The 26383-nt window shown below is 40.1% G+C and overlaps 1 protein-coding gene across 1 annotated transcript; it reads left to right on the top strand.

The window, feature by feature from the left end:
* The first annotated feature begins 22428 nt into the window (after positions 1-22428).
* On the top strand, positions 22429-23351 carry LOC135427545 (uncharacterized). The gene is made up of 3 exons (XM_064681078.1): positions 22429-22958; positions 23015-23187; positions 23275-23351. Exons 1-3 carry the CDS (start codon positions 22429-22431, stop codon positions 23349-23351), a joined length of 780 nt encoding a protein of 259 aa, XP_064537148.1.
* Positions 23352-26383: the final 3032 nt, after the last annotated feature.

Below are 26383 nucleotides of genomic sequence, written 5' to 3'. Positions count from 1 at the left end.
TTCCACACATTTTGCCGAACGTGACAGTGAATATGGCAACTTCTATTGACTTGATGGAAATCACTTTCAACTTTTACAGAAATTTCAGTACCACATATGAATAGTTTACATCCCAAACGCTTGTGCATTCGAGTTACTACTCACGCACTTACTCACACAGACACAATATATATACAAACACATTTATACTGATTCGTCACTTAACCATCATACGCACGGACGTCTATGGGTTGTGACACACATACATAGATGTATGTATATATACAGATCGACAATGCCCTTGCCCGCAGCCCCTGGCGTGCGCCCTACGGTCCGTTGGGCGGGATTTTCAATTTGCGGCTGCTCGAGTGGCTTTTGGCAGGCCATGAAATTGTATGCAAAAATATTTTAATTGAATTGTCACCACGATTTTTATACCACGCACCAATTAATATACGCCAACTGGGCATAACAACATTATGCAAATGTATGTAACACAAAGCTGGCATGCCCTAAACTGAATTTATTTATGTTCTTGATGTGGCCGAAAAGAGAAGCGAAGATAGTCAGGGCTCAGCTTTCTGGCTACAGGTTTAAATATTATTGCTTCTGAAATACGAATGTGACTTTTTTAATGTTCTAAAGAGTCCAACTATTAACCACAAGCTTCTGGATAAAAATCTTAGAAATTTACTTGAACTTATGTTGAAAAAAAATGCCAAAAATATTTTCTTAAATTTTATCTTTCGGTGAACAAAAAAGTTCGCGATTTAAGGAATACTTTTTTGAAATATAAAAAAAATTGGATTCGAACCAATTTATTATTTTTTTTTAAATATGTGTCGGTTCAGGTTTAGGTTCAATCAATCTCTATGCAACCAATCCGATTTTAAAGTTCAATTATTGGTAAATACAAAATTTTCTCTCCGGGTCTAAAACGGCTTGGTTCAAACTTGGTTCAACAGGAAACAGACGCAACTCTGCTTACAGAATTCTGTTTTGCCGCAATTTTTTAAGAGAGTAACAAAAGACGTTTATTACGAAAAAAGTTAAGCTTTAATGGAATATATATCTACAGCATTTGTTTGACTTCGTTTTTTCCTGGTGCTGTATGCTAACGAGGCAGCTACTACATCTGCAAAGTTCTGGACAAACTCTTTCATTGTCTGTGATTTGAAACTATCTATATACTTATATAGTGTTGTCAAAGTATATATGTTTTATCGATAGTATATATATCGCGTACAGGGCATTGCAGAGTGAAGCACTTACGACTAGAACCTTCTTACATGATTTCCTTCTTTTTTTTTTGTTCATGCACAACAAATTTTGCTCATTTCATTATTTGTTGAGCTTTTAACTTTAATTTAATTTTTAAATACCTCTTTGTTTTATTTGATGTTTAACGCTGCCATTGTTGCCTGGCATTGTTATGGTTGTTGTAGTCAGTATTGTTGCTGCTGTTGCTGCTGCTGCTGCTCCTCCTGTTTGTTGCTGTCACCATGAGAGTTGATGAAATATGCATGAGATTGTGCGCCATCAGGCGACATAGGTGGGCAGTGGGAGGGCGGAGGGTGTGCGGCAGGTGAACAAAGGCTGGCAGCGCCAATAATGACGGTCATGATAATGACAATGACACCGACAATGGCCAATTATGTTGGCCAGAACGCTGCCATACCGCTACCTGGCTCTGAAACGCTAATTTAAATAACCGCTAAAGCGTAACCAGGCATGCTGCAGCAGCGGTAGCCGTAGCCGTAACAGTAGCAAAGCATTTCTTAAAGGCTGCCAGGGCTTCGCTTGCACGGGCATCCCATTTCTAGGACGTTGCTCATACGCCATGTGATACGAGCTTTAATTAAAAAGCACAGCACACAAGTTATTTGCCATTCTTAGAAAAGAATACAAGATAGAAAAGTATTAATTTACAACCAATTAAAAATAGTAATAATTTTTAGCTGACCCTTGCCAACCGAAACAGAGCGCAGAATAATCTAATTCACAAATGCTATATATGCATGTAGTTCATAGAATCGGAAATCTTTTAAGCTATTACACATTTTACAAAGTTTGGGGTTGGCTGTTTCTTCAAAAGGTATATCAATTCAAAAAGACAAACTAATAAATTCAATTCAATTTATCTCCATAAAAGAGTTTGTCCTGACTGATTGATTGGCTGATTGACTGACTAATTGACGAATCGATTGATTGACTGATTTCTTTAGTTCTTGCTGCACTTTACGAATGTTATGTTGGTCGAAAGCGTTTGTATAAAACTCTTTAGTTTAACTCCGATAGGTGTCAATCTAATTTTGAAAGGGTTTTATGTGAATTCAATTTCGATGTGTATTACACACTTTTTGGCAAATCCGCCCCTGGCAGGGATATGAGTATCAACGGCCGCAAAGGCAAAGGCTGCATACTTTTCAAATGAAATGTCGAAAAACGGGTAGAAAGAAATACAACTAGGCCTGGCATGGCAAAGTATTGTCCGCTAAGGTCGACAGGAGAAGCTGTAGGTTATCTAACTAGAAACTGCCTCAAATGTACTTTTCTTTAGTGTCCAGTTCTCTCATCATATCGCTATCCTATCCGAACTTTGAAGCACTTTGACAGACTTTGAGCAACCCAGCAGATCTCAACTGTCTGATAGCTCGTCTTTATATTACAACAAAATGGTCTTCAGATCAGCACAAGCTCTTCAATACATCGATATCTTTGCCCTGAAGAAACAGAGACTTTAGGCTAGTGTATGTTAGCCTCATTTTAATTGCAACAACAGCAGCAACAGCAGCAACAATTGCCGTTTAATCGCAACAAACAGAGTTTTTGTCGTGGCGGAAAATTTAATTACACGGTTTGAGAGCCACCGCAAATAGACGTAAGTGTGAGCCCAAGTTCCGACGCCCCAAATACTGAATCCCCCTAGCCTTGGGCCCGAGCTGAGCGCTGAGCGCTGAGCTGGGGCTTAACACGCCACTGCGAGGCATGACAATGCGTGTTGCTGGTGTTGTTGTTGCCGGTGTGATTACGTAATTACGCATGTAGTGAGTGTGCACACTTGTTGTTGCTCTAAATGTTGCTTTTATTTGCACGCCATGATGCGGCAGATGCCTCGCGTTGTCAACCCGCCACGGCCCTCACCCAACCCCACCCAAATTAAAGAAATGCCAAACGGGCTTAACATCTTAAGGCAGCTCATTCTGTCTCCCAGTCTGTGTGTGCGTGGGTGTGCGCGGGTAGGGTGTCCGTGGGTGTGCGTGTGTGCTAAGCCTAAGAAAATTATGACAATGGCTGGGACTGCGGTTTTCGGGTCCTTGCCACCTGCGACTGACTGTTGATTGTCTGCGTTTGAATGTTGTTATTGTTGTTGCTTCTGCTTCTGCTGCTGCTGCTGCCTTTATAATTGTTTATTTGCATATTTGGCTGTGGCTGCTACAGATTAGCGTCAAGATTTAATGAAATTACATTTGAAGAAACAGAAAAAATATTTAAACAATAAGCAGTATGCTCTAGTAGGGAGTGCCCGACTACGAGATGCCCTGAGATGCCCGTCAAGCTGTCTATAAAAACATATTCGCACGTTCTGCCTTACATGCACACACACACACACACACACACACACGCAGCTGCTGCTGTGCTTTCTTTTCCCAGCACATTGTATATAAGAATGCATAGTTAATGAACTTCGGCGTTTATAGTCCGATTTTTATAAAATTTTCAAAGCTTAAATATGACATACTAAAGTGTGTACATACCAAGGCCCAAACATCTACCTTTAAAGAAAGGTTCTTTTTCCAATTCTGATTGGAATGGCTGCTACTTAGAACCTACAAAGCCAATTTGCTTTATCGAGCTCTTAAAGCTATCAAGCTGTGCCTGATCTCTACAAGAAATGCAAAGAATGTGATTTCCGAGAACGACGAGTTCGGACAAATCGATTCAACTTGTCGGCCTGATCAAGAATATATATAATTTATCGGCAAAGCCTGCTTTCTCCAGTCACCTACATATACTCAAAACCATTATACCCTTTTCAACAATAATTATGTGTTCAGGTTATATACATATATCACCAGATAAGTTACAGTGTTTGCCAAAAGTTTAAATACACGGTGAAAAAGCTAAGGCTATAGTGTCATATATACGACTACCTATACCCTGCGCTTAATATGGAAACATTTTAAGCTGCATATCGCTTAAGTCTATATACCCATTTCTGACTGTGAGCACATTGGGTATGTGCATGCCATTAACTTTGCTGGTAATTGAAAACCACTGAACACCGCCAGCCAAAGATGATGAGAGGGTGGTGCGGTGGACGAGGGAAGGTTGCTTACTGTGGAATGTCGCGACATCCGTTTGGTAATCGAAATACGCAACAGTACGACTAGGACCCCAAAAAGGCGCACATATGCAAGGATATCCATAGACTGCAGATACTCACACATGCTCGTTGGATGCCTGGAAGCCAGGGCCGGGCAGAGGCCAACGGAACATAATTTGCATTCAAGGAAATGGTTTTGATTTCGGTTTTAGATACTGTTTGGTGGAGCTCCTTCGCCGACCTGGCGGTGCCTATGCTTCCTTCTTCTTTATTTTAGCCAAATTATGCAGCCACACAACATGCAAACTCGCTGCAGCTCTGTGCATATGCATGGCATATCCATGCATGTGCTCCCATGCATATGTTTATAAATATTTAACGTATGCTTTTGCCGACTGACCAACTGGTTGGTGATTACAGCTGGGAAGTTGAAATGCTTGCTGTAGTTACCTAATGTGTTGAGCGTGCACGCTAAGACAGGGATTTGGCTAATTCCACCCGCAAGTGTGGAAAAAGTGGATTGTAACTTATTTGCTTAACATCCGATCGGATTTCAACTCATTTTCAAGGATCCTTGTGCAAATTAATTTCACTTTTTTTGTAAAATCCATATCTACTTGGTGAAAAAGAGCGAAAAACATTTGGTGAATGAAGTTTGTTTTTTTCAAGAAAATGTATCTCAGACATGATTGACACTTGTCGCAAATTCCACCCAGCTTTGGTGGCAAATGGAGGTCAAAGAAACTTATGTCATATTTTTCAGAGCTCAAAACCCTGCATAAGAAATGAATGAATAGTTAAAAAATGCCTAAAATTTGTAGAAACTTGGACCGGACAGGGCCGGGAAATATTAGCTATTTTTATCTGACTTTTCTCTGCGCTGCTTCAACTGTTGCGAACTGTTTAAAATGAAATTTAGCTGCTGCTTTTGCACAATGCTGTTAACTCAGCTATTTTCTAGCTTAATTTGGGTACTTGTAGAGTTCATCAGCAGGATTTTTAGCTGATTTAGCTATTTTGTGGCATCTAATAGACAAGCAGCTTTTGTTCGTAAGCATTGCAACTACTTGGCCAACACTTGCTGCCAATTCCCATTGTTGCTGTCGGATGTCCTTAATTGCAGCGCGTATTTTATTTATTTTCATGTGAGCTGACGAGCAAACATTTAGAAAAGTGCTTAGTGCAAGTGCGTACACCTGTTTGTACTTAGTATATTAGTTTTGTATACCCTATATTGTGTACAGCAGAAGCAGCTTATTTTTCAATTTGGCTTGTCTAGCCCAATCGGCGCCTTATCAAAGCGAATTATAATAAATGACATCGCACGTGTGATTTGATAAAACATATTTGGGAGTGTATCCATTGTTGCCTCAGCTGTGCTTTCCCCTTTTCTTTTCGCATGGAGGAGAACACGCGGGAAGCCACAGAATGTGTCTGGATGGGCGTGTGCGATTGTAAAAATTGAGTCTTCGATTTAATATAATCAGTCTTGTTATGGCCTTCACGCTCCGATTCGCAGTCAATGGCACAGTAAGACACGTGTAAGCCGTAGATGAATCTCTACCTGTGCATAACTCTGACTGGTTGTGCGTGTGTGTGTGCGTGTGCGTGTGTGTGAAGTATGTGCAAACAGCTGTCGCGTGTCTTCGGCTGGCGTTCGCTGAAACGGAAACGGAAACGGAAATTACGTGCACGATGGCTGTCTACAAACTGCGCCAGCGACAATTCATCGATGATGCTTTCCACGCTGGCGAAATCCGTAAAAACAACATTTCGCAGCAATGGCAGCAATCAGGCCCCTTTCGACTCCGACAACCCAATGCGCTCGCCGTGCCCTAGTTGCGCTTTAATTAAATCGCAAAGACGCGCCGTACATAATGAAACTCATTTATTATATATATGTTTCCATATATATACACATGAAGTGTGTGTGTGTGTGTGTGTTTGGCTCTGTTTGTATTGTGAGTTTTAGCGGCGACAACTGCTTGGAATCACGCTTGTCCACTGTCCGTGCGGCGGTTCCAGTGTCTTCTAAATGCCCGTAAAACGCCAATGCAAATGATTTGCACGGTTTTCAAAAGTATGCAGCATGCTTTTCAGCGCATCATGTCATATTACATGGCATACTTTGCGGGGCTCATTAGAATTTTGTGGCCAACACTGGCAAACTTTCGTATTTGTCGCATGCATCTTAAAAACGAGCCCAAAATGTACGTTAAAGAACTTTTCGCGCACAGGTTGAGCAACTGCTGCTTGATATTCTTTTTTTTTAAGAATTTTTAATATATTCCATGGTTAAATTACGATTTTCAGCACGCGCCATAAAGTATGCCCGTGGAAGGATTGTAGCGATACTCTCACATATATTTATGTGTTGAAATTGCAAAGAAAGCGTTTTCTGAAGCTTTCGGTGCGTGTTAATGCTGGCAGCAGCAACAGCAGCAGCAGCAGCAACAGCAGCAGCCCGAGGGGCCTGCTAAAGAGTAAATATTGTAATTTTCATTATTCGAGTAATTTACGAGCGCCCGTTTCCGCCGCGCCACCTGGCCCGTAACTGTAAATGACACAAACGGCGAGACTATAAAGCATTCTTACGATTAAGCAACGGCTAACCCTTCACTGCGAATTCATTCGCATTCCGCCCAAACTATGCTCCGGACTCGTGGCACCTTTAGCGGCAACGGGACGTATGAGTAATTTGACAGTGCGCACAATTAATCTGACGCTGTTTCATTTCGTTTCGTTTCGTTTCGTTTCGTTTCGTTACGTTTCGTATCGCATGCCGGCTATTTAATTTGTATTTATAAAGCACGCAATGGCGTGTCACGCCCACCGCCCACCGGCTGGTGGGCGCACGAGAGCACAGCGTCAATCCGGATTAGCAATCAGGACAGCAACAAACGAGACGCAAACAAATAATTAACAGAGACGGATAGAAAGGGAATGTGAGTGCCCGATATGATGATACCCTCCTCCTTCGCACCAGGCAGCAGCTGTTCTAGTAATAAGTACTTCCTTCTTGATCCCCAGCACCCCCGCTCACTATAACAAATGTGTTCTTCAATAACTTCTGTACTTACTCTGGGCTTCATCATTTGACTGGGCTAACAAATTGTTAAACAATTGTGTGCATATTCCATAAATATATTTGGCATGTGGCTGGAATCATACAAAATACGATATACTCCCCATTTGTGCAAGATTTATGTGAACATAAATAACAACAAATTTGGTAGTGAAAGCAAACAGGAAAAAATTGTCTCTTAATTTGATAATTTTAATTGGAAATTGCGCAATGAATCAAAGCCATAAAAATAGTAAATAGATTTAGACTTTGAAAAAATGTCAGAAGAATTAACTTATTTTGAGTTTAATATGCAAGAGCTAAGATTACAAAGATGAAGTCTCTAGCTTCAAGGTTCTAATATTGACATTATTATTATATTAAAATGCATTTGTATAAAGGGAATATACCTTTTTCGATGTGTATACAGGGTATACCTATGAGAGGACAGGTTGAAGATTAAATAGCCTTGCGAAGCGCGTTATAAAATGCTCCGCAATGCCTCTCGAGCTGCTGTATGTTAAAGTATTTTAATATGAAATAATGTTTGGAGAATTCTTAAATATTGAGAGCCTGCAGCACAGAACAAATGTGAAAATAAGCGGATGGATTATAAAACTGAGGTATGGGACACGCAGTAAGACGCGCGAGCTGATGCTGCTGGAAACGGAGACAACTTCTTTAATGGGTTACACATTTCAGAAAAAAAAATAATAGAATTATCGGGAGGTTGTCTCAGGCTGTTTTGTGTCTACTGTTCACTCGTTCATTTATTTATGCATTCATGTGTTTCCACACAATGCCTGCAGATTATATATACTTGACCACATTCAAGCTGCGCGCAAATACGAATTAAAAAATAATAAAAAACAAAAAATGGAAAATGGAAAATACAATTAATTTCACAATTTATGCGCACAGTTGGAATTGACAATTGAAATAGCTGCTGCAGTATCAGCTAAATATGCGCATATCAGAATCATTGTGACATTGTTGCATTCGATTTACGTTCAATAATCACACGCACACACACACACGCACAAATAGCGCTAACAAAGCGTTTGAAACGATTCGTAAGTAATTTGAAAATCACTTGGGCTCATTGCAGTCAAATTTAATTTGAATTTCAAATGCAGTTTTAATTATTGTCAAGTTCCATTAACTATTGATGAATGCATTTGCATCAAGCTCAATGCAACTGATTTTAAGCAATTTGCATAATCAGCCAAAAAAAAATAACAAAAAAATAATAGTAATAATGAAATGTATTCGTTACATTTTATGCTTATTAACAAAAGCAATTTCCAATCATATTTTCGCGGGGCATGACTTAATATGGTGTCCATTTTTTTGTAATTTATATTTGTAATTTGATTTCAGTTACAATGCAAATGGGTTGAACTTTTTCTAACAGACCTGACTCTTGATTAAAGATTATGTAAATTCTGTCGCAGAGCTTCAAAATTGCTTCACTGTGCAATACTTTGACCACGGTATAAGAACAGCTTCAAGAATTTGGTGAAGAGCCTTCGTGATTTATGTATTTTCGACTACAAGTCAAAAATCATTTAATAGACAAAATTAAGTGTCTCTTAAGCAAATAAGATAAGTAAATACTTTAAATCCTTTTAACAGTAAAAGAACAGCTGACATTTCTTTCACTCATTTAAGGAACTGAAAACTGGGGAAGACATCGAATTGTCTAGATTTACTTTGTGAAAGTGGCTTCTATACTAATTATATTTAACACTTTTTAATGGATTAACAGTTAACAGTTAAATTAACAATTACCTGTTACATGAAGTTCTTTTTTTTGTTTTTTATACCCTGAACCCATTAAAAGTGGTTTTTACCCATTGTATAATGTATTTGTGCAAATGTATGTAACAGACAGAAGGAAGCATCTCCGACCCCATAAAGTATATATATTCTTGATCAGCATCAATAGCCGAGTTGATCTAGCCATGTCCGTCTGTCTGTCTGTCCGTCTGTCCTATGTATGTCCTATGTATGAACGCAAGGATCTCAGAAGCAAGAGCTAGAGACTTGAAATTTTAGCTGTAGGTTCTCCTAGTCCCCGCGCAGATCGACTTTGTTTCCGATATTCGATAACTTGCCCCGTTTCCAAGTAATCCATAAAAATATTGAAATCCTGTTTTTTGAGCAATTTTGGTAAATAATGAGGGTTCAGGGTATCCCCTAGTCGGAAGCTCCCGACTTGAACCTCTTACTTGTTTTTATATACATTTTAATATTTAGAAATATTGCCGCTTATCATTCATTTATTTATTTATTTAAACGAGAGAAAGCCCATCGCAAGTTACTTTGAACTAAGACCTTAAGCGAGACAGTATCTGTTATTTTATTTATTGAGCAATGTTTAAATTAGGATTTTTGCTTTTACTTAAATAAGTTTGGTATTTGTTTTAATTGAGTGCGTTAGTTAATAAAAGACTATGATTTTTGTTTCTTACTTTGACTATTTACACTTTTGTTTTGCACAGCCATATTTTTTGGTATTAATTGCAGAAAATCTGTTTCTTGGTATTTGTTATCACAAGAAAATATTTTTGCGCAGCGAGCTGAGATATTTGAGCATTTGTGCTTGAAATGTGGGAGGGGGCGGAGGGGGAATGTCCCACTGTGGGTTAAGCTTATGTAGTTAAATCTTGAGGACACTGCAAGTTAGCAATATTGTATTTTAATTGAATGCAAAACTCCCTGGCAACCGGGCCAAATGACAGACATGCCACAAAAAGGAAAGAAAAGGCCAGAAGCTCTGTCGTTCAATGGACATCTGAGCAGGACCTTGAGCCATTAAAGGAAAAAGAGCAGCTTAATGAGTTGAAGGGTCAAAGTTGGGCCATTGCTGGTCATTTCTTGGTACTGAAATGAGCCTGTTCTATTGCTTGTAATTTATGTTAAACTTTGCGGTTGCCCAGAGAGGCTGGCAGGACATGCAAGTGGCCCTTGTCCATTTGTCTGTCTGGTTGTCTGTCTGTCTGTCTGTCTGCCTGGGCGACATTTGGTTGTTGCTGTTGCTTAGTTTTAGCTGCTAACCAAGACTGCAACACAGTTGCCGTTGTTGCCGCTGCTGCGCGCACTAATTAACTGACTTGAAAAGTAATTAAGTCATTTGTCTGATTCCCAGACGGATTTGCCTCTGCCTCAGCTGCTGCTGCTGCTGCTCCCTCTGCTGCGGCGCAAGTGTTTGAATTGTTTCGTTGCTTTGTTTTGTGTGTTGTGTGTTGCGGTTTCTGCTGCCGCCTTGGCTCGTTTGGTAATTGCTGACCTGAAGCCGTAGATAATCAAAAGTGGAAATCCTCGTCTCCACGCGCGCCAAACTTGTTGGCCCACAACAACCGCTCGTCTGTGCGCCAGCCAGAAGCCAAAGCGAAGTTGACACTGCTCTAGTTACAACTTTCGGCAGACTTACAAGCTATATGAATGTGTCTCTGTGTGTGTGTGTGTGAGTGTGCTGCAATGCTGGAAAGGTTGGCGCTCACCTTGACATCAAACTTTTCCGTTAAGGCTATCAATTTACTTGCGCTGCTAATCCGACCGTTGAGATCAATTAGTGTGCACAGGCACGCAGCATAGAGTAAACTTCGCTTTGTATACATCCTCAGCCCCAATGCCAAGCCCAATTCCAGCCCCAACCATATTATCGTCTTTAGCCTCACCTAGACCTCACCTGTCGACACTTGGCCCCGGTTCGGTTGGGGGGTTATTGCACACGTGACACTTGTCGATGAAGTTGTGAGTGGGTCGTTGCCGTTGGCTCAAGCAAGTAGTGTGCCTTAAATATCGGTGGCTTAGCTGGCGAGAGGTAGTCATTGCCATTGACATGCTGCCAAAGTTGATAAGTTTTGTCAAACCCAAATACCTAACAACAACAGCCAACTCAAAGACAAACACATTGTAGGCGCAGTCTTTGCCGTGCACACAAATCCAATTACTTCCTTGTCGCAAATGGGTATCAAAGATCGCGTTTTACTTACCTTTGCTTAAGCTGAACTATCGTAGCACTGCCTGAATCGCCGCTGTTTTCATTGCGAAATACTAAAATCAATAAAGAAAATAATAGCTTATTGATAACTTTTCATTTCCTCTTTCAGATACACCCACATGATAAGTTAACCTTGTTACAATATTAAAATGCAGCCCAGGAGTAAACAAGACTTTACAGCTTTACAACAAATAAACAACGGCACACAAATTCGAGTAAACAAGAAAAAAAAACATACATAAAAAGATTTTGGTACAAAATGATTGACTGACAGATACTCTATTCTGAGCGCAATCAGGGCTCTACTCAGGTAAGTGCTTGTTACGAAGGTAAGAATCATTTTATATGTTGATAACTTAAAAGTACAGAATTTATTTTTCTATGTTTATTGCCAGCACACGTATATCCTGTTTATATAAGCTAATTTAAAACTCTCTATTTCTTAAATGTGAATCGCCCTTCTATGTGATTTTCATGAACCCGATATCCATTATGCTAAAAACCTAAAGAGGGCAATAAACAACTCTTTATTAATGCTACGAAATTGGGTATCAGATCAGATCACAAGATCATGTTTATTTTACTTTTTTGAAACTATTTCTTTAATATGAATCGCTCGTCTACGTGAATTATATGAACCAGATTTACAGATTACCGATTAATTTTTAATTTAATTTTGTAAAATGTGTGCCTATAATTGAAAGAGGGCAATAAACACCCTATAAGTGAACATTTTAAATTGGGGAATATTTTTTATGTAGGTTTTAATCTCACGGGGGGGAATACTTTTGCATACAGGTTTTTCTCTCTCCCTGTCTCTCTGTTCTCTTTTCCTATCCACAACCCCACTCTTACTTATCTCGTCCTCACGTTTAAAATCTCAGTTGCTTTCTCACTAAAATACATCAAAAGTAAGTTAATGAGAATCGCATGGAAAGGCAATATTCAGGGATATTTATATTAACACAAAACATATTTTGATGTCTCTTGAAGATTGACTGAGTGCGTTTGTTTGTCTGTTTTGTTTACGATTCTTGCCTAATATTGAAAATGAAAACTAATATTTTATCAAATATTTAAAACAATTCCGAATTCTTATCATGTATTTGTTAAATGGCTTTGAGTTTAATTCTAAAATTGGCTTATTGGATGTCATTGGTTAGAAAGCCCTCTAATCCTGTTTTGGGCTTAAACCGGAAAGTTCAGCCCGTCGTCCAATTATTTGGGCATTGTTATAGACACAGATTGTTGCCAGTCCGGCCTGCCCACACCATATTTAATTTCAGCATGGCAAATGGCAATTAATATGTAGCAAAATTATGCGGCATGAAAATTGGCATGCGCCTAGTGGCATGTGAAAAGCGGAAAGTGGCATGCGGCGTGCGGCATGCGGCAAGTGGCTCAGGCTCATTCCATACGCTGCTTGACCAAAATCCAATGCAAAGCGCATTAAAAAGGCCACCGAGCTGACAAAGTGCTCAACGGGCTGGACCCACTCTGTGGCTCGCAGCTGCCATAGGCCTTTAACTGGGGGCCCGAGGATTCGTTTGGTAGTGCCATTGTTCGCCAATGCTTGGCTGGCAAACAAACTTCCAAAATGCCGACGACGACGAGTGCCTGTTGATGAAGATGATGAAGATGCTGATGATGATGATGATGCTAATCATGAGGATGCAGCGGCGGCAGCTGCAAGCGCCATTGTTGACTTTGGACTCGACAGGCGCAAATTAACCGCAAAAGCCCCAGCCGGGTTTTGAAACGGGGTCGGAGTCGAGCACCAACACACGTGCCATGAAGCGTTAAGCAGCATGTGTGTTTGTGTGTGTGTGAGTGCGTGTAAGTGTGTCTGGGCCACAAATGCTGTTCATTACTTGAACTTAAACAATCGAATTAGCCCCAAAACAAACAGCAACACGAGCTGAGGCGTCAGCAACAAAGCGTCAGTTACTGCAGCTCCTGTTGCCGCTCGTCAGCTGGAAAAGCCCAAGCGTATGTAATTGCAATGCCAGCCCTGACCTGGCCCGACCTTACCTGACCTGACCTAAACCGCCCGAATCGACCTTAGTAAGCGGCCAGTCGGACACTTTCGAGTCATCGGTTTTGGGTTAACTGCTGCCACCCCTTTGGCCAGCGAAATAAACGTTGTTTATCAACTTGATTAGAATTACTTTTCAAGCTCCTTAAGTTCCGGTCATTACATCAACATCAGAACAACAGCTGCCCAGCTGGCACAAAACAAAAACACTTGTTCACTCCGTTCAGTCTGGTTCTTCAAGCGTTCAATGGCTCCTCGCTTCTTCATCGCATCCATTTGCCACTGGACGTCAGGTACAACCAGCCAGACACTTAAGCCCGCAAGCGGACAATATGTCTCGCCAGCAGCCCGAAGCTGATGAGTTTCCAGTTGAAATAGCTTCAGGTGTACAAACAATTGAATTGTCTTTCACTTGAAACTCCACTGTTGATTAGGTGTCATACTTAAACGTCTTTAATTATATGTTTCACACACAACAACTCTTGATTGCTATCATTATTGGCTGTAAGTTAAATATTACTGGCTAACAAAGGCCTTAAGCTTTAACTTAATACCACAACACTTAGATTTTAGATTTTAGCTTTACACAGTATATATTATACATACTCTTGTAGTCTTGCCCGTCTGTCCTTCCGTCCGTCTGTTTCAATGCGAACTAGTCTCTCGGTTGTAAAGCTGTCGCTTTGAAACTTTGCACACAGAAAGTGTACATTCTTAATCCAGCCATTCGTATGTCCATCCGTTTGTCCATCCGTCTGTCTGTCCGTCCGTCCGTTCTTCTATCCGTCTGTCTGTCCAACTGAACATGAACGCGACGATCACATATCCTTTAAGAGCTAGAGACTTTGAGCCTAGTGCCCCAGTGTCCGCGCAGTACGAGTGTGTTTCCGATAGTCGATAATTTGCCCCGTTTCCAAGCAATCGATAAAAATCAATATCGAAATCCTGTTTTCAGAGCAAATCTCTTGTGCTTTTATGGCTAGGGACACCAATTTTGATATGTAGCTTCTAGAATAGTATATAGAGATTAAGTATTTTTCATTTTAGAGCTACTTTTTTTACCCTGTACCCAATAAAGTAAAAATCGCTTTTTAAGGTGCACAATTTGAATGGGAACGTTTTCAGATATACAATATTTTCCAGCAGATTTTATAATTTTTTTCTCAGATAAATATAATAAAATACGGCTGCTGCCGGAACCGTAACAAATCCCGGCAAATAATTCAGTGTTCAAATCTTATAAGTTAATGCACATTGTGCCTAATCAAAATGGCCTTTATAAAATGTAATAATAGTTTTCTTTTACAAGCGATTTGCTTTCTATATGCTAAAGGGTAGACAATGGAAACGGGCCAAAATACTAAGCATTCCATTTAAAGACAATGCTTGGCTTGAAAGGCGAGGGGGGCGGCGCGGGACGTGGCTGTTCCGGCTACGTGAGCTGTCGAGTGGCTGACATATTGACTCATCAACTTTAGACTTAAGAACGGCGACAAGTCAAAATGGTAATGGTAATGACAATTGCCGAGAGCCACCCAAACCAGCGACGACTAAGCACATTGCCCTTACCACGGGCCGCTGCTACTGTCACTGCCACGCCCACTGCTATTGTCAGTGGCACGCCCACTGCTACTGGCAACGTCAATACGCTGTCGCGGCGCGGTAAGCAACGAAAAGCGCAATTTTTATGTTAATGAACATCATTTTTCTCTGTTTGCTTTCACTTGCGTTAAGTGTCGCAAATAAATTCATTAAAGTGGCATTTTTCAATTTTAATGATGAGGGCTCCCACCCCCCACTACGCCTACTGTCTAGCCCGGCACCCAACCAACCAGCCAACCAACCGTCCGCCGAGCTGAGCTCATCGCGGGTGATAATGAATATTTCGTTGGCATGGAAAATGAATACAAATAGTTAATGCTCCACCGAATGAGTATCCGTCCACCCACGTTCAGCTTAAATGCTGAATATACAAATGAATTACGCATTATTTATTACTTATAACTTACGGCTATCATTTGTTGTTGTTGTTGCTGTTGTTATTGTTGCTGTTGTTGTTGTTGTTGTTGTTATTGTTGGCTGCACTGACAGCCAGCGACGCACTTTATGCTTTATGGTAATAAACATTCTTATCAGCTCGTCAACTAATTGTTTGAGCGTAATGCGAGTTGAGATTTAATCACTTTGATATTATTTTTAATGAGGCCGTATTGCACGAGTACATTGGGAATTAACCATTGTTCGATGTCTCCTTTATATCCCCCATCCATACCCATACACGAGCCGTAACTGTGCATTTTTCAGTTGTGCAAGTGTATGCAACATGCAGTCGATCGATGGCAAAATCCCAGTCAAATATTTGCGAAATTTTAAGATCTTACATATCCTCAGCATGTATAACGATCGACGAGGAAATTCTAGCTACATATTTGCGGAATATAAAAAAAAACAAAAAAAAATTTTTTATATATTATATCTTTCTATTGCCGTAAAGAATATGCCAATAATCCTATAACAGTTGTAAAGGATTAAGGATACTTTAAGAAAGTCTGAAAACATCTGGAAAAATTTGGAACTATCATTAGCGTATCTTTTTTTTTTATAAAATTAATTTGTCAACTTATTTTTTTGGTGAATTCGAATTTCCCTAAAAGTATGCTAATTTTTATCTATGGAAGAAAAGTAAGACAAGTAACTCCCATTTCGAAGCTTCGCAGTATTAGTTTCGAACTTTTTTCTTTTAAGATAAAAATGTTTGCTGGGAATTTATGTTTTATTATGTGTACAGTGAAAACTGTGCTAACGTACATTTCTATTAGGCGGACAACCCTCTTGGGCGTACATTTTTTCTAACAACAACATAAATCCGGCCATGCCTTCATCCTCTATCAGAGGAACACTCCTCTTCAGGGGACAAATAAAATCCTACGATCGCTGTTCACACCAGCAAGTTTTAACTGTAATATCACTTCAATATCAGCAAAAATCTAATGCAAACGTTTGTGTATGACTCATAACAATGTAATTATGGCAAGGTCTTGAACTGAACCGATTTAATACATGAACTCCAGTATTTTTTATAAAAAACCTCCTTTCAATCAAGTTGTCAAGAGTGACAAAACTCTAAAACATTAGATCGCAATTCTAATTGATATAAAATGAATATAATTAATAATTGTAAGCTTATATTAATGTACATACAAAAGTAAATTGTTTTAGATATATGTATATTAGTCGATTCTTATGCATCTTGTGGGAAGCTCAGCGGGGAGAACCGTTTCTCAGCATGCTCCTCCCCTAACTCGAATCGTTTCAAGTATACTTGTATATATATAAAAAAGAGACATAAAATAGGTTGCATATTGGCTGACCTTAAATGATATTATCCTAAGAATTTGCTAGATGCTATCCTGCTGTTAGGCTTAATCGTGTGTAATTTTGAATAACAGTTTTCATGTTTCATTTAAAATGTTAAAGATTAATGCGGACCAAGAACTTAAAAAATGTGGAATGCGTGGTTCACGCACCCAATTTTAAAGCAAGACATTGGTTGAAACCAAGAACCGAGATACAAACAATTTTCTCTAAATTTTTAGCCTTGATTTATAATACATATCTAATAAGGGATGTTCATGGATATAAGCAAATCGACCGATATATGCGCAGCTGTTTAGAATGGAATAGAAATGTATTCTGCCAAAATTGGAAATTTATGATTCCTAAAAAAAAAAACACGCGAATGTAATCAGTAATCAGTTTATCGTCAGTTTAAAGACTTATAAATTGTACTCAAGCAACTGGATGAAATTGTGTACAAGTCAAGTGATAATTGCAAAATTATGGGCTGAGTTGAGTTGAGATGAGTTGAGATGAGGCTTGTTGCTGTTGTGCGCGACTTTTCCTACTTATCTCGCTGTGCACTCAGAAGGAAATGTAAGCGGAGCCAGCGGCAAAGCACAGCGGAGAGACAGCCGCAGAGACATCCGGCGAGCCGTAGACGTATAAACCGTAAACCGTAAAACGTAAAACGTAAGCCGTGAACTGTGAACTGTGAACCGTAACCCTTCGCGCACCCGCGGTATCCCTTATCTAGCAACCTGAGCGAACCCAGTCTAGATGAGCTTACCCAATTATGAAACATTAAAAATACGCGCATATAAATCGCTTCATTTTTATGCGCAATTATAGCAGGGCTGCGACTGCGGCCCCCCGTACACGTTGCTCGGGCTGCCGTCTCCGTCGCCGACTCTCAATTAACTTAATTCCCTTTTGCATAAACTGGCTGGGAGACTGATGCTGTTGCTGTTGCTGTTGCTGATGCTGTTGCTCATTTGGCCCGACACATTCCTCATGTATTTTTTATTTATTTTATATTTCAACGATTATTCAGCATCACCCGCGGAAACTACTCAACCGTGTGCACTTTGGCCAAAAGTGTCAAATGTAAAGTGGAAGAGGAAACTCACGAAACGAATAGACAAAAAAAAATTAGCTGGCAACGCTCTACGCACCATTGTGCCCGGAAGTCGAGGCACATAAATAAAAAATGCAGCAAAAAAAAACAAAACAACAACAAGTTATACACAGATATATATGTTTATGTATATTAAATGCTGTCACTATGGAAAATGCGTTCGTTTGGCTAATGCGATTTTAGACAACGGCCTCCAACTGGCTGGCCGTTAGGCGAGCTCCAACTTCTAGTTAACGAAACAGACACCGACCCGCATTTGGGTCCGCCGTGTGGCTCTCTAATGGGATTACGACGCTGTCAGCGTCAAGAATAAGAAGAAGATGTGGCAGTAGTTCACGTCTCGACTTTCTAGCTGATTATCTGGCCAGGTTGACAGCAAAATTCAGCGCGGTCGCGTAGACTGCGAACAAAGGCGGCAATCGTTCGACCGAGATGTAGCTAAAGCTGGAGACGATGGCCAAGACAAGACGTTAATATTATTATACGCTTTGTAAACAAATTATGAATTATGTTGGATAAATAGAAAAACTTAATAATAACTTGATTGCGGCATTTGGCTGGCTTCTGGCTCCTGGCCTCTGGCTGCCGCCGCCGCTGTTGCTGCCAGTTGGCCTTAACATTCTCAGTGCTGTGTTGCTAAAATGGCCAAAATGGGCGACAGCAACAAATACACTGCACGAAAATGTAACCAACATATTGGCAAAGCTGCAAGCTGGTTGCTGCAAACCTGAAAATCAAATTTTTCATATGGCATGGAACCACGATTAGTTCGAACTGAACCGAACCAGCAAACATTTTGGTGAGGCTTGTAGTAATAATAAAAGAAACCTATAAATATAAAGAATTTCATTAATAATAAATGAAATTTAAATATGTGGAAACCTGGTTTTACGAAGCAAAATTTAAAGCAATGGAATTACTTTAAACCGTGATTCCATCTTTGTGGTAATTCTTAAGAATTTCAACTAATCGATTGATTGATATACCTTATTATTATTATTATTATTGTTTTTATTATTGATTTTATGATGGATGGCATTCCATTTGTGAATTTCGATTGTGTTCCGCTAAGACCTTAAAATATTTTGCACAGTGCTTTCGACCATCTTTATTTCCGGCTCTGACCAAGAATATGGTCAATGCTGGGCATAGGCATAGGACGAACGCGTCCTTTGGTTTCCATGGGTCTCTGGCACAGACTCAGCCTCGGCCTCCACCGCGGCGTCTATGCATGGTAACTGTGGCGGCCGCCGGCACTGGCGGCACGTTAATTATGGCACAAAAATGGCCAAATTGTGCTGGCAAAATACAAAATGCTTAGCGGGGAGGCGCTATCTGGCGTCGGAAGGGGGCGTGTCCGGACGCGCACATTGCAGGTTGTGTTGCCAGCGACGACGACGACGACGACGTCGACGAATGAAAGAAAATGTAAAAACAAATTGAAAACTTTTCCACGATATAAATTTGCATTTATTTTGAGCGCTCTTTGTTGGGTGTCCCTTGGAACTTTGGAACGGACTCGCCTGGACTGTCGGCTCTCGAAGCTCTCAGCTCTTCAGCTCTAGTATCGGCAGACACACTGTTAGGCGGCTTGTATATAGCTAAATATACATACAAATATATATACAAATTGCTTAAATCGAAAAAGTTTTGCTCCTTTTTTATATACGCATACACAGACACACTCACACACACACATACACATACTAAATAAGAATATATATTTTAGCAGCAAATACAGCTACGAAGGCAATAACCGAACCGAACCGAGCTGAGCTGTCCCCGTCGAATGAGAAATCCTGCGCCTTGTTAGCGGACCAGCTCCACAAAGTCGTGAATAGCTGCTTTAACCAGATGGAGGACCTGCAGCAGCTGTTGTTGTCACATTGTTGTTGCCGCTGCCACTGTGCGCTACCTTTTTGAATATTTATGAAAAACTGAAACGTTTTAGCGCGCGGCCTGCTGCCCCTTGTAGCATTTGTCCCCTTTTGTACCCTACGCATAATGCAGACAGAGAGTATGCCGACTTCTTTTCAGTCTTATCTTCGGTTATCCGATTTAACTAATCTATATTGTACTCAGGCTAAGTTAGCCGATTATATCTTTAATTCTGTTCACTGGCCGTATTTTATTTGAGCATAAGATTTTCTGGTCTTGAATTTTTTTTTTTTTTTGTTTCTCCACTGGGATTTGGGGACCTATTTTAAATTTGTATACAACATTTTTTTAATCAAAGCAAATCAAAAATCTAGCATTAAAACAATTAATAATTCAGCATATCGCAAATTTTGAGAATATCATTTAAAAATTCGTATATATTTATATGTGTTATATTTTATTTATATATAATATATATGTTATATTTATGTATATTATACTTTATTAAAGAATTTTTTTAAAATTCTGTTTTAAAAATTTAAATATATTATTATTTATTCATATTTTAATTAAGGATATGTTTAGAACTTTAATAACATATATGTATATATTATATTTATATTATATATATTTTTTTTTTTAGGATTACATATGTGCGAATTATTATATATATATGTATATATTATATAATATATAGTATAGATGTTTTTAAAGATTTTTTTGGAATTATATTTATTTTAAGATTGCTAAAGAATTATTTTATATTTGTATATAAATTATATCTGATATTAGATTATACTTAAGCATTTTTTTATCAAATTATATATAGAAATATACTTATAATCTAGGATAATTGTAAGCTTAATCATGAGAAGCCAAAAGTCTTTTGGGCTTTGGGGTACGTGAATAGCTTTTTTTTATTAAAACTAATCATTTATAGGGTATTTGACAAAGAAGCTCTCACGGCTTGCTGGGTATAAGCAAGTAAAACATTCGCAATTTCGAGCACTTGTCCTTGTGTGTATTTTTTATGTTATGTCTGTTGGTTCCTTTCCCACTTGTTAGTTAACTAATTGTATTTTTTAAGTCCCTTTTGCTGTTGTTGTTGTTGTTGTTGCGGATGCTTTTGTCGCGTTTCGTGTTAGTGGGAACCGCCCACGCACAAAAATGATTTAAGTGCGCCTTCATTAATTACGTTTTACCGCAGCGTTAGCAGCTGTAGGGAAGGGTGGCAGGTGGGCGGTAGGCGGTAGGCGGTGGGAGAGTGCCCCTGTGGCAGGTTGCAGTGATTTGCGGAATATAAGTGGTTGAGTACGCCAACAGCCGTAGCTGCTGAAACTTTAATAGACCGTATTTCAGCATAATTAACACGGCAAGCGTATGAATGATGCATGACAAATCGCTGCGGGTGAATGATGCTGGCAAATCTGACAGCGCCGCCAGCAGTCGGCAGGCACCGACAATCAGAGTAACCACCTGCTCCCCCCACCTACTGTGACCGTCCTAATAATTGCGAACGGTTAAATGTAAATTGAGATTAAGTTAGGCAAACCCAAACCCTGCCCCACACCTTTCGTTCCTGTGCTGCTTGTTGTGCGTCGGCAACCGGAGCATTTTTAATGCACAACTCTAAAGGGTCAACATTTTTTCCACCAAATGATATGCGAATAGGGAATTGCTTAATGATAGCTGGACAGTAATAAGTGGAGCGTTTGCGGACCCTAACAAGATTTCAGATCAAGTCTGATCTCTAAGAGACACCTTCTCGAACTGTGCCCAGTTTCTGCTCTCGACTCTAGTCTGATCGATGAAAGTTCAGATAAACAAATAAATATAAATGAAAACAATTGTGTTCTAGGCGAAAGTGCCCGACTGGTAGATACCCTGTAATCCGCGCCAAGAACCTGAGTTCATAAAATTATATATAGTAAATTACATTAAGTCGAGAGTGCTCGGGACATCTTTATAAAGAATACTCTTCAACGTATGCCAATTAAAAAAGAATGCAAACTGTTAAATTGGTCGATAAAACAGATTACGAACGGAAACCGCAACAGCAGCATGTCCAAAACTATGCTATAGATTTGCAGCAACGCCTGTGGCTAGCCCTGAAAGTAGACCCTATATTTGGGGACACTGTGCGGCACACCTGAGCTGAGCTGAGCAGAGCTGAGCAGAGCTGAAGAACCGGTCGCCGATTGACTGACCCAATTAACCAAAAAGCTCATCGCATGGGAATGTTTATTATCGAGCCCGTAAACAAATCCCGGTCGCAGTCCGAGTACCCAGATCAGAACCAAAACCAGTCGAAGAATTTCACAGCGTTTCGGGCTTGGCAAATGCGATATTTCGACCGTATAATGCACGTCATCGATGCTTTGCTGTCCGATGTCCGCCGTTTGTAGATATTTTACTTTGCCAGCTCAATGCGAATGCAAATTAATGCTACATCACATGTCATTTTGGCAAATGGGGCTTAGAAATTTATGCATTTGCTGCGCTGATTTGTTGCAGCCGGCGAGACTCTACGCGATTTTGTGATAGCTTCATATAAATGAGTTGCAATTGATGCTGAGCAGCGCATTTAATGCTGATCACAGCGCTGGATTAGACACACGCTCCCCCACCCCCAATATCCTACCTTCCCGATCAGTCCAGCATCATGTACGGGCAGACGAAAAAGCAGCCGCTGCTGCTCTTCATCAGCTTTGGCTGCATTGCGGCCACTTTTGGCCAGAGATTGCCTGTGCCCACAGAGCAGCTGCTGGCGCCCGGCCTGCCCTTCGCAGAGAGCTTCGAGATCTTCGACGGCAATGTTGCTGCTGCTGCTGGTGCTGCTGCTGGCGCGGACGACGACGACAATACACGGGAACAGCTAAGGCAAGTGCTCGGGCAACAGTTGACCGGCGCTGTGGCACCGTTGACAGCGACGCCGTTGGCCGTCCTAAGTCGCCGCCAGCCGGCCATTGTGGCGCCCAGATCGGGCGCACAGGCTGCACAGCGCTTTGCCGACTCTGGTGACGAGGAAGAGTCCAGCGAGGAGGACAGCGATGAGACAGAAAACGAATCGGACACCGACACGGACACGGATACGGAAACGGACACCGACGCGGCACAGGAGCCGCAGCAGGAATACAATCCGTATCGTGACAATTTTAACGACCGCAACGAGGACGGCAGCTACGTATTTGGGTGAGTCACCGCCAGCAGCCAATGCAACCCACTCGCTAACCCACTCAACCGCACAGCTACGCGCTGCCAAACGGCGTGCGCCGCTGGGAGCGTGGCTTCTATTCGAAGCAGCAGCAGCATGGTCTGGTGGTCGAAGGCTTCTATGTCCAGCCTCGTAATTACGGTCATACAACTCAATATGAGCTGCGCTGCTATCGCGCCGATGCACATGGCTATCATCCGCTGGCAGGTATATATATGAATATACGGATATACTTATATATGCATATGTATATATACTTATGTACACCAAAAAAACCCAACTCCTTTCTTGCAGTGGAGTACTTGACGCAGCCGCCTCGTGTGCGCCGTGATGAGTTGCCAAATGTGCGCTGTTTGAAATTTAATCGATAGCACCGATAACGATAACACAAGATGTCTATCTATGTCTGCCGAGATGCTAAGCTCGATTTTTTTTTGTGCACGTAATAAAATCAAATAAAAGGAAACTTGAAGTTTTATTTATTGGGCAAGGTTTATTATGTGAAATAATAAGAATAATAATTATATGAATATTTTTTTATTATATTTCCTACGTTTGCCATGTGAAATGTGCAAGCTTAACTTCGATATTGTTGATAGTAATAGTATATTTTATTATAAAAATAAGAATAATTACTCACATAGGAGAAAACAGATGCCATATAGATATATCTATCACCATATACAAAAACAACGATTTTGCGGCTTGGTTTTGTACTTTATTCAAATATCCTGTTTACCTCGATCTTTCACAAATTCTTTAAATAATATCCATTAAATACATATTCATTTCCATATATATGATGCATTTGGATATCGAAAGGAAGGTATACGAATTTGACGCGATTCTTCTCTGAAGTATCAAATGATATCTCCCTCATTCTCTCGCTCTCTCGATTAAAATATAATAGATCATATACCCTATCTTTATTGAAATGAGTATGTGCTAGCGTGCACAGCCGCCTGATGCCCTTTGAGTCCATCTTGTAAATAGATCCTCTATATAAAAAACGTGAGCCAAGTAAACCAGTTTTCAATTTAGGGTTTGTTTTGTGTGTGTTTCGCTGTTTGTCTGTGTGACAGCACCACGAGCGGAATATGCAAATAGACGACACTGGGATGATGTTACTTGTGAAATAAACAAAACTTGTGGCGATATTCGCCACAAAACTTGGCGCTCGTTTGTTGATTTAGGCCAATTTGTATTTAAGCAACAACAATAACAAGACAGCCACAGCAGAAACAACAAGAACAACAAAATATATTGACAATAGAATAGCGGATGTGACAAGAACCACCCACACCCCACACCCCACCATCTACCCATCCCCTTAACGCTGGCAGCAAGCGGCAAAAGACAATTGCTTAGAATTTGGAGCCCAAGTTGTAGTCGACAGCGGATTCTGTTGCGGGAGCCGCCGCACAAAAGGCGCCTCATCAACGCAACCAGCAACAATGACAGCTAACAAACCGTTAAGTGCCGCAACAAATCGCCAAAAATTGAAAACTGTGGGAATACGAATACACACGACGCCAGACGCCAGACGCCGGCCACAAAGCCGCCGAACAGCTACCAGCCCCACCGCACAGACCCAAACAAAGCAACAGCGACGCACCCACACAAAGAGATAGAAATCTCGGTCTCCCAAAACAAAACAAAAAACCAAAAACAAAAAAGCCAACCCAAAAATAAACTCAAAAAAAAAACCAAAATAAAATTAAAGAACGTTATACAGTCACCAAAAAGACAATAAAAACAAATAAACAGTGTTCTAAAATGCCATGTGAATTTAACTGGAAACGTGGCTAGAAACAGGGCGCCGAGCACAAGGAAGTAACATCTTGGGCCAGGGATGGCTGGAAACGCAAAGCGTATCGTAATTAAAGTCTACAAATTACAGCTAAGTAATAATGATGATAATAATAATAATTATAATTATAATAATAATAATAATAAAGAACATAAAATTATAAAATATTATATAGTACAATATAAATCCCAATAATGTTACGATGTCTTACGTTGAAAGTTTCTTTAAATAAATATAAAATAAATAACCAGAGCTGTAAAGAAGTCGGTGGTTCAAATTGCGATTCGAAACCCTGCTTTGAAATGCGGTTTGTAATCGCGGTTTTTACATTTTCTTGAACGCACGGTTTTTGTTCAAACATATATCTTGAATAATATACATAATATAACATTTTACATAATATAAATATCCGATTCGGGTTTCGACTTGGCTGTTTTTGGATCAATTAGTTTGATTTAAGGTTTGGTTTATAATAAAAAATAAATGGAATTCTGGACTGAAACCAGTTTGGCTCAAGCCGGGTTTGATGCTTTGTAAATTATGTAAAAAATAACTTGATATTTAAAAGGATTACAAATAATTAATACCGAAATTCGATGAGTATTCAAAGAAGTAGTGAGAACATATAATATATAAATTAAATATAAAAATCAAATTTAATTGATGATAAAGTGGACTTAAAGTTAGACTAAGATAATTATATCTATAATCTAAGTCTAACTCTAAGTCTACTTGTAAATCAAATTTAATTCGATTTGTATCTTTAGATAGTTATATCTATAATCTAAGTCTAACTCCTCTATGTCTACTTCTGGCATAATAAAATTGAAGCATTGAAATTTCTCCTCTTTAAAGCTGAGCTCTTCGGTCAATTTCATAGCTAGCATCGATAAAGAAGTTATAATTCAATTTAAGCTGAGTAGAACTTATTTGTCTGAGTCCTGCTGCCGAGAATAACTCGCAGGCCTGAGCTTAAGTCAAGTGACGCTGCTCTATTTAAAGCTAGACGACGTGCGATACCCCGTAGACAGCTCTGAGAAGGCCTGAAATCCTAGAGGAAGGATATACAAAAATTAAAATATTCCCAATCTGTGCATACTATACGAAAAGCTTAGGCTTAAAATCTGCAAGACACGGTCAAACGCAGGAGGTAGATATCGGGAAAATGAAGAGAGCAGAAAGAAAATGCTTGAAATGCAAATAGTTAACGGATAATACTAGTTTTCCACCTGCCTCTAGAGGTTGCCGATGTTGTCTTCTGCACAACTTGATGATACCCTCGTTTTTATTCATGTTCAATGTACATATATATTGGTGGCAAATAGCTGTTGCATACCGAAAGGTACAAAGCAGCTGAGCGATGCGCCGTGTTGGTGTTTGGCTCCTGGCCGAGCAACCCCCTCTCGCATTCTCTCGTCGCCATGCTCTTGGCCGCTGTCTTGGCCCTGAGGCGAATGTCAACTGACTAAACATGTCCGTGTCCACGTCCATGGCCATGTCCGTGTCATCCTGCAGTCTACATCGCCTAAGAACTACAACAAAACATTCGAAACATATATATCATAGAATGTGTGTCAAATGTCGTCGTCGTCG

This window comes from Drosophila montana, unplaced genomic scaffold, assembly GCF_035044405.1.
Source record: "Drosophila montana isolate Dmon_TW-CO22-7 unplaced genomic scaffold, ASM3504440v1 contig_2178_1, whole genome shotgun sequence".
Classification (NCBI taxonomy): Eukaryota; Metazoa; Arthropoda; class Insecta; order Diptera; family Drosophilidae; genus Drosophila; species Drosophila montana.
Note: the sequence above shows the minus strand (reverse complement) of the source record. Positions and strands in the feature narration are given on the sequence as shown.